Raw genomic sequence first — 14943 nt, forward strand, 5'->3', positions numbered from 1 at the left:
GGAAGGAACGAAAAAAAAAAAAATTAGTTTCGTAGGCACTATATTATTGTTTTGTATTCTTACTGTAGGGGTACAAGGTTTTTTTGGTACAAGGTCCTGCGGGAAGCTATGGGAGAGTTACTTGATGTTGTCGACCAGCCAAATATAATATTATATCCTTGTCAGTTCCGGTTAATAGGTAGGTTCCCTGCCCTTGTACGGTACTGGTAGAATATCACAATATTAGCAGACTGCAATTCTGTACAATACAGTGGATAACCAAGAGAGGGAGGGAGAGGGAGAAAGAGGGAGGGCGCGTGAGCTTGTCAGTCGGTCGGTCGGTCAGTCGGTCGTTAGGCCGGTGATCCTGCGGCGTACCGTATCGTACCGGTCGATCATCCGGCGGTGCTTGTACCCCATACGATAGTGTAGATGGTGGGGGATGGAGTGGGGGGGGGGTGTGCGTGGGATACAGGCTTGACTTGGCCCATGATATGATACTTCACAAGTATCATAGTAGGGTATAGTATTGTACAGTACTAGCACTTCCGGCCATTGTTGCGCGTGCGGAGACATGTGTGCTAGTACAATTTGAGAAATCCTGTACTTGTATTGTAGCTCAAAAAGTCAATACCCCAAACAAGCCGAGTACTGTACTTTAAAAGTCGGAATTGTCAACAATAAGTAATTGGTAGATTTCAAAACGTTTTCTTGATGATCATGACATGATTAAAGTTATTAGGGATTAATTGATATCCTTTTTCCTAGGTGATTGGTTTTAGTAGACTCTGGTCTTTTTTTTTTTTTTTTTTGGTTCTTTTCCCCTTCTCCGCATGATGTGCGGACCAACGCGCATCCGCTCTTCTCCATTTCCATGGAGTCAACCCTTAGCCCAATTGACACTATACCCCCCCTTCCCATCATTCCCCGCCATAAAGAGGGAAAAAAATAGCATGAGAATACAAAAAGGTTCGACCGTGAATTACTACAGATGAGGTAAGGTAGGAAAGATAAAGAGACCGAAATTCCAAAAGACACGAGTACGCCCCCCCGCCCCCCCGACATTACGACACATAAGGAAAAGATAGGAAAATAGATAAATATAAAAATGAAAACCAGGCTCCGTTTCCTTTTATGAGATTAAAAAGAGAGGTAAAATCCTCCCCGACATTCTCAGTAATGAATGAAAATAATTAAACACCCGATATATGCTATCCCAATGGGATGGGACCTATGATTAGGACAAACCAAACAGATCGAACAATAAAAATAAAAAAACCCCCCTGCTATTCCCGCTCGCCGTCAATGCTTGTTCACCGTCGTTGCGTGTCTTCGTTGTGAGTTTGTTACACCTTTTTTTTTTCTTCCAAGGAGGTGTATGATGACATGGTGATGAGGCCAGCTCGTGAATTCGCTTGTTTCGGGATTCCATGACGAGTGTTTCTAGCGATCAATTGGCTTGTGTGATTGTGATTGGGATGAGAAAGGCGATCCGGTTATTTGCTCGGAGTAGGAGGAAGGGGCCTAGTTGGTGGAGGACCAGGACATGGAGGAATACCTGCTGATGAATGGGCAGGTCCGTTGAAGTTGTAGCCCAAGGAACTTAATGAGGTGGGATCGTTGGGGTTCAATAGAGTTTGTGCTGGGGCGGGCATTTCGAAGGCTTGTCTTGTGTTTTATCTCGTGTAGTTGTAGGAGGTGATAAATAGTAAGAGTATTGAAGCAGAGTCAATTGACTGAGCTACTGGCGGTGAAGCGGACGAGAGGTTCTTTATAACCACGGAACCCGAGTCGCTAACAGGCGCAGGACCGATCTTCGGGCAAAAATAGGCGATACAGGGGGGCGATGTGTGCAAGAGACCCCGGTTGTGGTTTGGGGATGCTGGCTGCGGCAAACCAGTGTATGTTTCAGCGCAGAAAGGGGACTCGTATGATTGTAATTTCAGCGGCGGTCGTGAGGACAAGAGGCAACCAAGCCTTCCCGACGGTACTGCGTAGTGGTGGTGGAGGCCTCGGAGGAAGGGACGGGGCAAACAAGCGTCTGGTAGGAGGTAGCGGTGGTAGGCTTGAACTTGGTACAGATGGGGAAGGGCAAAGGGATTCAATCAATTCCTTAATGCCTCAAGGTTGCAGATTGTAGACTTGAGAAAAGCGTGGTGGTGGTGGTGGTGATAGTGATTAGACGGATATGTTTGGCGCCGGTAATAGTTACTAGGCGTAGGAGGTCGTTATGGAGAGCTGTTGTTTGTTTGATAGGAAACAAAAAAGTGCATGGGAAGGAGGGGGGCCTTGGAGGCTATTTATTACACCACAGTTTGTTGGGAAACTGGTGGGAGTCAAGTACAAGTAGTCTGGTCCTAGCAATCATAATCAAAATAATAATAACTAGCCCCTGGTGAAGTCCCCCCCCCCCCCGATGGGGTGCGCAGGCAGGAGCACTGACGACATACCCACGCTGGTGATGAGCCAGGGCCCATGGGTGGGGCGGGCATGGGATGGGATGGAATGGGAGATGGGGCAAAGAGTTCGAAAAAAGAAAAGAAAGGAAAAGGAAAAATGCGAGAGTGGACGCTAGGGGGGGAGAGGGAAAGTGAGTGAGGTAAGAAGGATGATGAGAAACAATGATGGGGTTGTCACCACACGCAAGTCAGGCATAGCCCAGCAAGACACGAACGAACGAACAAATGAGCGAGTGAACGGGCGCACGGACTTACAGTTCCGAGTCACTTTTTATTCAATTAGGGAGGAGAGGAGGAGGGAGAGAGGGAGGGAGGCCAGTCAATCATTCACGACAATCACAGTTTACTCCACTCCACCGACAAGCGCAAGAGCATGTCTCTTTTCTTGTCTTACACCCGCTACATAACAGGTACTGAGTACAAACTGGTAACCATCGTGAAACCTCAGAGTGGGAGAGATAACGCAGGAAGTGCGGAAGAATAACGAATAATAATAACCTCACTCAATTGGATCAAACTTGGCTGGAAGGTTCAGACGACATCCACCATTAAGCCTGAGGCTGGGGGAAGAGGAACAGTTGCCTGTTGTCTCACATCGCTTGCCTACTTGTCATGCTTTGCCTCTCAATGGAACCCGCACCGCACTGTACGGCGGGGTTCCATTCTGCTTCACCCCCCTGTCCCCTCCGCTCTGCTCAGTCTACTGCCGGTACCCCCTTGAGAAGGGGTTGAAGGAGGGAAAAGCTCTTCGATCAAAAATCGAAAATGTGTAAGGGGACGGTAGGCGGGCTAGCAGACTGGTAAGTGAGACGTCCAACCGATCAGCTGGACACAACCACTGCTCGAGTACAAGGGGGGTGAGTTGACAGAACGAGGGGGCCAGTACCGTGCTGTACTTGACAATGCTCGAGCAGATCTTCTGCGTCAAAGTGTGTGCGCTGCCGAGGGGGGGAAGGGACATGGGGGATGGAATAAAGTCCGCCCAATGCAAAATTTAATAATCAAAAAAATATATATTTATTTGGACTGTGCACGGTATGTATGCATGTACGAGTATAGTACTCTTACATACTGTGCCTGTATCAAACCTGTACCCTGAGAATAAAATAAGTACGGTAGCTGTACTGTACGAGTACATATATGGATGATGTCCTGTGTGAGCGCCTCACAGCAAGGATGTGGGTGAAGAGAGAGAGAAAGGGTTCCTGATCCGTTTCGTCGGGAATCTACATCGCTGGTCAGTGCAAGGGCTCGGGATGGTGAATTTTGCATGACAGGCGGCCGCCGGCCCTCATCACAAGTACCGAACCCCCTTCCCTTCTACGGATTGCTGTGCAATGTATGATACAGTACAGTACAAGTGCTCTACAGCACTGCACTACCGGCACCGGTACACTTGCACCGACCGTGTTCAAACGTCTCTGCGACTTTTTTTCAACCGCACACAATAATAACATGTAGGAATCGAACAGAACTAACGTTTAACAGCTAACGGCATGGGGAAAAAGGAACAAACTTCTGGAAACCCGCAAGAAGGATTAGAAATGGAAAGAAGGATGGAAAGAGGAAGGGAGCGGAGAAAAAGTAATTTCACTGACCCCCTAGCTTATTTTAGCAACCATATCAAACACAGCACAAGCAACCAACAAAAAGCCAAACGAACCTTGAGCCAAAAACAATGGAAAGGAGAAAAAGGTGGGCAAAAAAAAAAAGAGAAAACGGTGAGGAACCGCACCGGTAGATTGAAAAGGAAGAAGAAGAAAAATGAATAAAGCCTCGGATATCCGTTACATACGTTATTATTTTTGATCTCATAGAAGATCGTCCACGTGCTGTGCGATTACACAGTATCGTAGAGTGCACGTTACTTGTGGTACTATTGCTGTAGTTAGGCCATCTATCCAAAACGGAGATTGCGTTTGAATGCCCTTTTCCCTTCCCATCTCCCAAAGAAGGAAAGGAAAAAGAAACTTCCATCTCTGCAAATCCTTCTATTCAACCATCATCACCCCTTTTCTCAACAGCATCACAATCCCGACGAGACCTCGTCCGGTACCGGTATGTGTAGCCAGGAAAACGGCTAGCCGCATGGGATGAAACCAACCTATCGAATGATACAAGTACTTCCCAGTGGCACTCAAGCTCATTCAACACGTCGCCCTAAGCTAAGCAGGCGACGGTGACGATGGATGGGGAGCTTGAACTAAGGTGACGAAACGAATAGCGAAACGAAACAATTTCCTTGCTTCCTATCATACCATATCACAGCCCCGAAGGAGGAGCTAGCTATATTGCTAGCAGGGATGACGATGTGCGGAAGAGTCGGGAAAATTTACTGGAGCAACCGTTAGCACGAGTGCTCGCTCGTATAGGGCTGTTTCTCCCCACGAGCCAATCGGCGTGCTGTACCGCAAGAGCCACCAGCATATGAAAATGATGGGAAAAAGAAGGGAAGGAAACGAAGGAAGGGGGAAAAAGAAAAGGAAGGAAAGAAAGAAAAGTCGCCTTTCCGGTACGTCATGTTTTAGGTTACACCTGGAACTACCGTTGGTGATTGTTTGGAAAGGCTATGATACAGAACCTGATGATGGGCTGTTGTTGGGTCACCACGCCTTCCGCTGGTATGATATGGTACGGTACTCTGCCCGCCTGTCCTGGCTAACCTTATCCCCCCAGGCACCACGATGCTCCTACTACCGACAAAACGAGCCATTCGCTCAATCTCACTCGGATTGGAACCAGAGAAATGCCGACCAACCGCAGGCCATGCTGGACCACTTTGCTTCCACCCAGACCGGAAGTTAGGAACGCACGATATGGTACTGTACGAGTGCAATGCAGTACCAAGGGACATGGGATATGCTCGAGTACTCGTACAGTACAGTACACGACGGAAAAACGAAGTGCACTTTCCGCACAATTACCATATCCGAGCTCTCCCCCCAGCTGTGAACTCTTGGTATTTCCTGTCAGTCAGTCAGCCTGATGGGAGCCGGGTAGCAGATGGAATGTGGAGCACACCACCGCAAGAGTGTGATTGCCGCGCATAGCACGGGCGCCCACGCTGGGGACAATTAGGGGAGATTTGTTCATCCGATATATTCTCGAAGAATCCCTAAAACGCCTCCAATCTTTTCTCCATCTTGCTCGATTGACGATTTTAATCTACCAGGTCAGGGATTTAATCAATCTGAGGGGAAAGGAGAGAATAGAAAAATTCCCCCAGTATGATACCGGTAACTTCCCAACAGAGTATCACCAACCGAAGCTGGAAAGTCTAGACATAGCGGTAGACTTCTTTTCTTCTTTTCTGTCCCTTTATTCCTTTCCTTTCCTTTCCTTTCCTGTTCACATTTATGGTCCGCATCAACATGGCGAGATTCTAAAATTTAGCAGCGCGAGTACCCGCGCAGAAGATGGACATTACAAACAAACCTCGACCCGTCAGCCCTCGTGACACCGGGGCAGACTGTAGAGAGTTTGAAGAAATTGGTGCAGTGCGTACGGCAGAAGCAACGAGCCGTGCACGGTGACAGCAAAGTTTAAGGGTAGCGAAACGAAAGCACTGACAAGAGATCGGGATGCCACGTTTTCTCGTTTTCTCGTTTTTTCCTTCTTCTTTCCCTTTTCTTCCGCCCCCTTACTTTTCCTTTGGCCCCGGTTCCCTCGCCTGATCCTCCGAAACATGTTTTTGTTTGCCAATGGTGTACGTGTAGTACGAGCCGCACCACACCATCCGAAGGTGGCAAAAATGGTGGGGATGCAAAGAAAAATCTAGTGGAGAAGGAAAAAACAAGAAAGGAAGCCGCACCTCCAAGACAGTGAGTGAATCACACAGCGCTGTGGCTCTCCTTTCTTTCCTTTCCTTTCTTTTTCTTTTCCACCTTCTATTGTGCAATTCAAGGCCCATGGTTCTGCATCCTGCAATGGCAATGTCCAGCAGAACGGCTTGGGAACCCGTTCCAGCCCTTGTTTTCCTCACTCTCATTCTCACTCTCACTCTGATTCTCACATTCTCTCCACATTCCACATTCCACAATCTGCGATACTCAACCATTAAATTTCGGTCCAGCCCAACAACACACCTTAAGCCACAATGGAGCAAATATTTTTTCTTGTACGAGTCGAACAAGTCCGCCACATATGCATATGCGCCCGCGTTCGGGTTCATCAGGTCGGCCATGGACCATACCGCCATGCCATGCAGTTCGTTTGAAGTGTATGGGTGTTGTAGGTTTTTGGCTTATAATGGCTTATAATGTTTTTTTTTGTTTTTTTTGACCGTGTCTCTGAGGATTCGTTGGTTACACATCCCTCTGGTATTCTTCCTTTTTGCTTATTTCTATCTTGTTGTGGATGAGGAGGAGATAGGCACGGTAGTCTATGATATTTGTTTATGTTTCGATAACAGGAGCCAACATTGGCAAGCCCCCCTGGAGAAACGAAGGGTTCACAAACCTCTCTCACGTAAGTTTCTTGTTTTTGGCTTTTCTTTTTTTCTTTTTCTCGGGATAGTTTCGCTTGGAGGAGGGGCCTGGAGGGCAGTATTTCTTTTCTTACCTCAACTCCTCTGATCGCTGTGGAAAAGTGTAACAGGGATTGGTAATAGAGAGCACGACAGAAGGGCATAAAAGATAGACGGATAGATAGTCTAGACAGTCATACAGCAACCCACTCGGGTACAGACAAGGCTATCTGTCTCTCCGGCCCTCTTAAAGGAAAACATTTACGATAACATGTCGCAGCGGACACCAGATGGGTACAGCTAGGTAAATTTATGATATTGAATGAAGATAACAAGTCGATTTTCGTCGGCCACCTTTGAGGTCGGTTGGTTGCGTTGGATAAGTGAATGTGCCGTCTCACGAGTGCGCAAAGATGGGATGGTTATTAGGCGGCCGGCAACCCGTAGGAAAAAACGTGAGGAGACAAACAATTCTCGGGGGGGGGGAGGGGGGTAAAACGCATACGTACGCCACCCCTTCTTCCCTTGCCTTACCTTCCTTCCATCCATCAATTCTTCCTTCCGTCCTTCCGTCTTTTCCATTCACCTATGGTATGGTAACCCTTCGGGCCAGTTGAATCTGTTGGCTGCCGCACGCAATCACCATGAGCGAGGAAAAGGAAGCTTCTATCGCAAACCTTCTCCCGCTCGCACGAGTGGTGTATCGTACTATCAGTACCATACGAGTACTCTACTACGCATCAATGCGCTGTACGATGGCAAATTACAAGGTCCTCTTCATCCGTCACATCGCAAGAGTGCCGAGGCCGAAAACCGAAGTGGGTGAATTATCGCAATCGGGTCCTAAATATAATAAGATTAAACAAGAGGAAAAAAAAGAACATGACAGGATTATGCCACGATCTCCAACATATAGATAAGGAAATAAAATCTAGGGTACTCGTATGGCGCAGTATTGTGCAAGGAAATACCGGTACAAATACCAATGCACATTTAAAGTGGTTAGATGCGGTATCAGAGTTCAAAATTGCCACAGTCTACTGTACTCGTACATTTCAGCAATACCCCTCTCCTCCTTCCCCATCTCCATCTTCATCCCCGCGTTGCAGCGCCTCCGAACCCCCTTTCCCCTGCTTTTTTTCCCCCTCTCCTTCTTTTCACAACCCAGTTGTTTATTAACGCACCCGTGCTTAATTGCATGACGGACGAATATTTTCACGCATCCGGAAACCCAATCTTACTCTACTACCGGTCCCAGTGTGTGGTGGGGAGGGGAGAAGAGAAATGAAAATGTGGAGCAATGGAGAAAGGGTTTTCTGGGTCGGCGTTGTGGCAAAATGGAATCGCTGGTTGATTCTGAGAACTATTCGGCACCTATGATATCTTGCTTTTTTTTTCTTTTTCTTCTTGTCGAAAAATGCAACTCCTCGGTCGAGATTTCTCGTTTCTTGGCGTGCACGGACATACAATTTTATGGAATGGCAACTCGAAATTTGGGACTTTTCGAATAGAAAAACAAGCGCCAAATGACTTTAATTCAGGAACTCTGCTCGAGCTGTGCTCTGTTGCGCCTCCTGGAAGAAAGGGGGCTTGAATGAGCTGGGGGATGCGAAGTGTGGCGCGTGTGGCTGCCGTATGATACCAAGTTTGCCTCGAGATTTTGGTGGCACATATGGTAGCCGTTCACGACCAAAATATCAGAAAATTACGAGTACCGTACGAGTACGAGTACAATTCGCACCACCAATGAGCAGGGCGACGAATGAGAATAAATTAGAAAGGAACCGTTGGGATTACGTTGCGGTACGTATAGGGGTACCGTATGCAAAGATTCCGGATCACGAGTGAAAAAAGAAAAGCGGAAGAAGAAAAAGAGTTTGGGGACCCTCATCTAGTGTCACACGTGGATATATTTTTTGCTGAATGTTCAAATTATCAGGTGAACCACAGACCATCCCTCCGTCCGTTCAGTCTTGTCACTTTATGAGACATCACACGTTTTCGGATCTGGCCGCCGGAATTTGCCTGGTCGATGGGTGTCATGTCCATGTACCGTACCGGTACGAGTATAAGAGCTCGCAATATAGGATACCGGTATGAAAAACGTGGCAGGATTTTTTTTACTTTCTTTTGGCAAATTCTCTCTCTTCTTAATTATTCCTCCGGCTTAATGCGTTCGATTTTGGACATCGCTTTCTACGCATTAGGGGAAGTGCGATGGGAAAAGGAGCAAGAAAGGGAAGAGAGGGCAATTTAGCAAAACCCCGTTTCCTTGCTCTAGACCTCGGAGGACGTAACAGATTGGTACCACGATGCAGCAAAATTTGACAGAAAGGCGAGAGGGAGAGAAAAAGGAGACCTTAGTTTCTCCCAAGCGGATAAGAAATCTGCGACATGCAGCCTGCACTTGATCAATCAAATATTAAAATGAGATAAAGTTCTGCTCATGCAAAGACTTCTAACTGCAGGAGTCAGGCAGGCAGGCGGCCTCGGAATTGCCCTCTCGGGACCGGGACCAGTAGCAGCAACCGAACCAAGCCAAGCCACGGCAAACGCCACCTTGTTGTTATTGCCGATTCTCGACCGACCAAAACCACGCAAGGGCGGCAACCGGAATAACTTTGGATGAGCGCAGGAAAGAATTTGTTTCATGTACCGGCATGCAGTATGGGGGGAGCCGGAAGGGAGGGTACAGCACCTGCCTTTCTCTACTCGTACAATTGGAGCATGAGAAGCGATGGAGAGAGGGGAAGAAAAAAAGGTTAACCTGTCTGGCCGGGAAGCGGGTCAGACGCATTGGCGAATCGAATCGCTTTGTAAATTTTTCCTCGGATTCTCACTGTCGAACCCCCGGGCTCAGCTCGGCAAAGAGCAAATCTAACGCACTACCGGTATGTGCTATTGAATTTCCTCTTGCTATCGTACTTGCTACTGTTGGAGGTCGGTTGGGATTTCTAGATTTCCACTTTTCCGGCTGCGTTTCAACGGATTCGCTTCCACGTTTGACTGACTTCTTGGTCTAATACGTTAACTAATGCAATGTTTGGTAGCGTAGAGTACAAGTTTTCATTCTGCGCTGCGGTAATTCCCGTGCACAAGACGAACTCCACTGTGCTAGTGCTCTACTCTCGTACAGGTAGCCTTCAACCGAACCTTAGCTTCCCAGGCTCTTTGAGTCGCTCCCCGGAAATGCCATCGTCGGCCGTAAATGTTTTTATTATTATTCAATTCTTCGCTTTCGCGAAAACCCGAGCGCCAACCGTGTCACCATAGTTATCATCGGCGCCTTCAGGCTTGGGCGAGTTCCCACCTCACGTCACTTGCCTTCCTTCCCACATACTCGAGTAACTCGCGTGCGCCTTATAGACGCCACGAATGTGGCTTCCGAGATGAACTGCACATGACCCGGAGGGAAGGAGGGTGTAGAATTGTGAGTTTTTTTTGTGTTCCATCCCCTGTCAGAGGTGGTTTCGTCGTGCAGTTGGAGAGCTGCGCGGCAATACAATACGGCATGGAGGGAGGAGGGTGGAGGATGTGTGTTAGGTTCGTTCGTTAGTTACAAGTATGATACCAGCAGCTACCGGTATCGTACCGGTAGTGATCATGGGTTGGGCAGGCAAGCACGCACGATCGACAGGGACAGGGTGGCCACGTGGAAATTGTGGGCCAGCAGTTGGGGTTCGAATGATGCTGGTTCCTGGTTGCGATTTTAGTAAGCAGTCTGATCAAGAGGGAAGGAGGATGCAAGTGCGTGGTACGAAGGATAGGAATTGGGGAGGGAGGATGAGGATCTTTGAGAGGAGTTTGGGCTTTGTGTCACGGTGGTCTATTGTAGGCTTTTTTTGTGGTGGCTTGGACTTTGGGCTTTTGGGAATCCCACGCTATTGTGCACCTGCTCGTTGACGCTTCTTTATTTATTTATCCTTGTACTTGTACCGTGATGGAGTAATTCGGTGGGAAGTTATTGCGAATGAATATTGAATTACTTTTTTTCTCCCGTGAGATAAGCTCCTGCTGGACCGGAAGTGCAATAAGATGGCGAATATGACTGAGGCTAGGTAACTCTCTCGTATTCTTTTCTTTCCCACGTCTGAATATCGATCTAGTACCGGTACCGCAAGGGAGAGAGAGGGACGGGGAAACCGCCTTGCCTACGGTACTGTATTCCCGACGATACTCCTAATTGGTGCTGTCGATCTATCAACGAAACGATCTGCGTTGAAACGAATGCTTGTCTGCACTATCAAATACCGGTACTGTAGACTTGCTGACTGGTCAACTGTGCGATTCCAATTGTACCCGTACAGTACTTGTACCCCCACGCTCCCACCTACCGAAATAAACAACCAGCGACCGACCGACGATCAATCGTTCGTTTCGTCATGAGCCGATTCGAATACGAAAGCTAACCGGAGTTACTCGTATAGTAAGTCATATCGTCGTGAAATATTAATATTGGGCTCTATGCTAACTGCATCCATGTAGCATCTACAAAGTAGCTTGTGAACCTAACCGATTATCCCCGACCCGGGATCATTGAGGAGTGGGGCGAGGCGGGGGAGAGTGGTAGCACCGACTTTACCCTATCCTATTCACATCATATCCCTATCATGTCACAAAGCGATGATCAATGAGGGAGGGGAGTAAATTGATGGGGGACCATGGGGGGTTTGGCGAGGCCAAAGATCTTCTTCATGCGGAGGGCACGGAATAAATTTGTGCCCGCTCACAACACAAGGTCAAGTATTTTAGGCTAAGATGGAGGAGATACGAGTACAACTTTTTTTTTTTTGCTCTATCCCATTTTCCGGAAGTCATATCCGGTAGGAGTGTTGTTCTCCACTTGAGTGCTTACCGTAAGTGGTGGTCTTGTACTCGAGTACCGGTACAAAATACTCGAGTACGAGCGCTGGAGGTGCGGGCATGAGGTGATCAACAAGACCTGGCGCAGTAACTAATCCGTATTACAAGTTATCATGCTTCCAAGTGTATATCCTACATGTTTACCTGTACGCCCGTGGTAGCCAGTCGCGATTGCAAGATACTGTATCATACGAGATATGTCTACGATGACTGGTTCACTCATTCAGGTAGGGAGCATAAGGTCCTCCCCCCTCTTCTCCGTTCTTTCCAGTCTATCCTTCGCATGCATCCGCCTCCGTGATTCACATTTCAGCTTTCGCTTCCTCTCCTCCTTCCAAATCGCGGTTTCCTATTATACTCGTACAAGGCTCGAGCAAAGAAAGAAAGAGAAAGAGAAAAAGAAAAAAAGTACTTCGTAAAAAAAAAGTGATTGCGCCATTCTCCGGTTAATCGGAAGACCGGGCCGATAATTTCCTCTCTAAAGTTGCGCAACTTTGTCTCTACTCGAGTACGAGTAGACAGAACTCAGCTTCCTGATTGCGCCATGTCGCACTTGTTCCTGTACGAGCACCGGTAAAGCAAAAGAGTGCGAGTACTGTACAGAAATAGTGCTAAGCAGATGGAGGGGATTTGGAAGCACAAGCACGACCAAAAGAGCATAGAGAAGTCCACGCCAATCGTACCTGCATTGAATCGCACCGAAGCGGGCCATGGATGTAACCTTGTGATTGGCTAGTACAAGTACGGTACGGTACTGTCATTGCTGGGATTTGGAAGGGTATGGGTTGTCTCTACCTGTACGAGTACTGTACTTGGTACGGTACCTTACTACCAGCAGTCGGGGTCACGATCCATCGATCATGTTGTAATCATAAACTCTACGCTTGGTGGTGGGGGCGTTTGTATGATAGTCTACTCGAGTAGGAGAGACACAGCCGAGGGTGGAAATGGTTTTGGGGGAAGAGCTTCCGAAATGGGTAATCTACTATTGGGATTGGCGGGGTGGGTACTAAGTACAGGAAATGGGATGAACACGGCGGTATCGGCGGTAACATTCTATGATAGGAAAGGGTACCGGTACTCCGCTGCAAGACTATGTCATGGTGAGAGTTCTCTCGAATACTGTTCAAGTTAATAACTTTGTTAATTTTTTTCTCCAGCTCGAGATCAGCACGAGTACGAGTACTGTGGGTGGGGTAGTTTGTGTCACAGGGTGCACGTGCAAATATTGAGGCTCAAAATACACAGATGGATGCCCAGCGTGACCTCATCTGTCTTTGGTCGGCATTGTAACTTGTCATAAACCTGTCGAGCTCGACGTCCCCTATCCTGAGCTTCCCACCCCCACGGTTATCGACGTTCTTATGACCCAAAAGTCGGAAGAAACCCGGGAGTTACGATAAGGTATCATACACAAAGTCTACGCGACGATAGGAGGAGGGGCACCCCAGAGCTCAACCTAGACGGGGGAGGTCTGCTGCCTCTTGGCGATCGCGCATCGCACCCCCACAACCCCATCCCCAACACCACCATCGTGAGCACTACCAGTGGGGTATGTCATAATACACTTTAACTTACCTTACCACGATATAGCTCACCTCGCCGCACCTTTCCGCCATATCCACTGTCCAAAATGCCGGTTCTCCGCCGCTACTGTCGCGTGTCAAAATACACGTATGACAAACCCCATCTTTCCACCCCTCGCCCCCGTTTTCAGGGAGTCGCCCCCACCAAACAATTCAGACTGCACCATCTTGAGCACTGCTGACGCTATTTAACGAAACAAAACAGAGTCCTAGAAGTCCGAATTTACCTCGACAATCCGGTCCACCTGCACACCTGGTTACTCTCGCCTCGGTATAACGTCCTTCCGCGAATATTTCAATCGATCAAACCACATGTGTTACCGAAGCTCAAGGAAGAGCGTGAGCGTGGGAGTGGTGGGAAAGGCAAGAGTGCCAAACCAGTTAATGATGTCGTCGTCGAAGGTTTGCATTCTTGCTTTTTCCCCCGGAATGTGATGGGGAGGGGGGGGGGGTTGGATGGGAGGTGATTAATTGATCAATTGGAGAATCCTAGACGACTACGAAGTTTCTATATTCCTTACGAACTCTGGAACGCGTCACACTGTAATGACGAAACGAAAAACGCTTCGGGGTTATACTAGTGGTGGTGAAGTGGGTGGGATGACTGGAGGTACTGGGGTGGGGGTCCAACATCGAAGAGAGGAGGATGATTCGGACGGGGGAATAATCGACCTTGATAGCATCCCGGAAGCTCCTCTGCTGGAGACATCGGGGTTATCGAGTGCCTTCGCGGCGGAAAACCCTTCCACTAGCGGAAGGAGCAGGCGTAAATCGCCAGACCCCCAACCAAACACAGGCAATAGAGATAGAGAGGGGGAAGGGAGTTTAGGTGACGATAGCGATTCAGACCCCTTCGAGCCACCCTCGAAACGTCTGCGGAAGACCGCGAAACGGACTGTAACGATCCGCGATGAGGATGACGATGCGGACCCTGATTGGTCGGAAAATAGCGAGGACGAGCCGGAGGATAAAAAGAAGTTGCCGCTACGCACAGAGTTTGAGGGCTTCAATATCTACAGCCGGATTCTATGCCTTGTTGTTAAGCGTCGCGGGCCCATCAATGCAGGAAGGGCTCCGGCTGCTTCCACTCCGCCTACTGCAAGGCAGATGAACCCGCCGAACAAGAAGGGTAGGTCTGGAAGCCGGATAATGGAGAACTGGATTGCCATGAGCCAAGTTGTCAAGGAAGGGGACGAGGATGATTAGTAATACGTGTGATATTGCTGTATTATCATAACTCCGGGAATAGTAATACGTTATCATAATTAATAACCAGAACCACACCCGTTTATGACCTGCCAGTATGTCTCTGGGTGTAAATATTCTTCCTATATCCCAGCTTGATTACCAGATGATATAGTAAGATATTCCAAAAAAGTAGAGATCTAAAAATGCAAATCCACGCTCTAAACGCGGTCTTGCTCCCCTATCCTGCCCCATCGTATCCCACTCCCTCGCATCCAGTATCGTAATAGTCGTGCACTTCGGGACCCTCTCCACCCTTGCATACCTCCCCCCCCAAAAAAAAATCATACTATGCCCTGCGCGCACATCGCATCATCTCGCGCGAATCCCTTCTCTTATAGGGGGG

General features: G+C 48.3%; 4 protein-coding genes; 3 read left to right on the forward strand and 1 right to left on the reverse strand.

Moving 5' to 3' along the window:
* Positions 1–662: 662 nt before the first annotated feature.
* On the reverse strand, positions 663–2233 carry GSTUM_00001696001 (uncharacterized protein). XM_052355854.1 has 1 exon: positions 663–2233. The coding sequence occupies exon 1, from the start codon at positions 1042–1044 to the stop codon at positions 718–720; it is 327 nt and encodes a 108-aa protein (XP_052211686.1). The 5' UTR covers positions 1045–2233; the 3' UTR covers positions 663–717.
* A 2889-nt stretch (positions 2234–5122) lies between these two features.
* GSTUM_00001697001 (uncharacterized protein) lies at positions 5123–6190 on the forward strand (the record flags this gene model as incomplete). XM_002835737.2 has 1 exon in its annotated part: positions 5123–6190. One exon carries the CDS (start codon positions 5123–5125, stop codon positions 5486–5488), a length of 366 nt encoding a protein of 121 aa, XP_002835783.1. The 3' UTR covers positions 5489–6190.
* Positions 6191–8722: 2532 nt separating this feature from the next.
* Positions 8723–10176, forward strand: GSTUM_00001698001 (uncharacterized protein; the record flags this gene model as incomplete). XM_002835738.2 has 2 exons in its annotated part: positions 8723–8778; positions 8843–10176. Exon 2 carries the CDS (start codon positions 9943–9945, stop codon positions 10174–10176), a length of 234 nt encoding a protein of 77 aa, XP_002835784.1. The 5' UTR covers positions 8723–8778; positions 8843–9942.
* Positions 10177–12961: 2785 nt separating this feature from the next.
* On the forward strand, positions 12962–14630 carry GSTUM_00001699001 (uncharacterized protein). XM_002835739.2 has 4 exons: positions 12962–13300; positions 13360–13440; positions 13558–13754; positions 13846–14630. The coding sequence occupies exons 2-4, from the start codon at positions 13400–13402 to the stop codon at positions 14556–14558; spliced, it is 951 nt and encodes a 316-aa protein (XP_002835785.1). The 5' UTR covers positions 12962–13300; positions 13360–13399; the 3' UTR covers positions 14559–14630.
* Positions 14631–14943: the final 313 nt, after the last annotated feature.

This window comes from Tuber melanosporum (genome assembly GCF_000151645.1).
Source record: "Tuber melanosporum whole genome shotgun sequence assembly, scaffold_116, strain Mel28".
In the NCBI taxonomy this organism is placed as follows: domain Eukaryota; kingdom Fungi; phylum Ascomycota; class Pezizomycetes; order Pezizales; family Tuberaceae; genus Tuber; species Tuber melanosporum.

Bases quoted from the DNA above. Each gene is read 5' to 3' on its own strand.
- GSTUM_00001696001 (XM_052355854.1), bottom strand. From the start codon at position 1,044: ATGTCGGGGGGGCGGGGGGGCGTACTCGTGTCTTTTGGAATTTCGGTC.
- GSTUM_00001699001 (XM_002835739.2), top strand. From the start codon at position 13,400: ATGCCGGTTCTCCGCCGCTACTGTCGCGTGTCAAAATACAC. The intron at 13,441-13,557 runs GTATGACAAACC...GAAACAAAACAG, and splicing joins TGTCGCGTGTCAAAATACAC to AGTCCTAGAAGTCCGAATTT. The intron at 13,755-13,845 runs GTTTGCATTCTT...GGAGAATCCTAG, and splicing joins TAATGATGTCGTCGTCGAAG to ACGACTACGAAGTTTCTATA.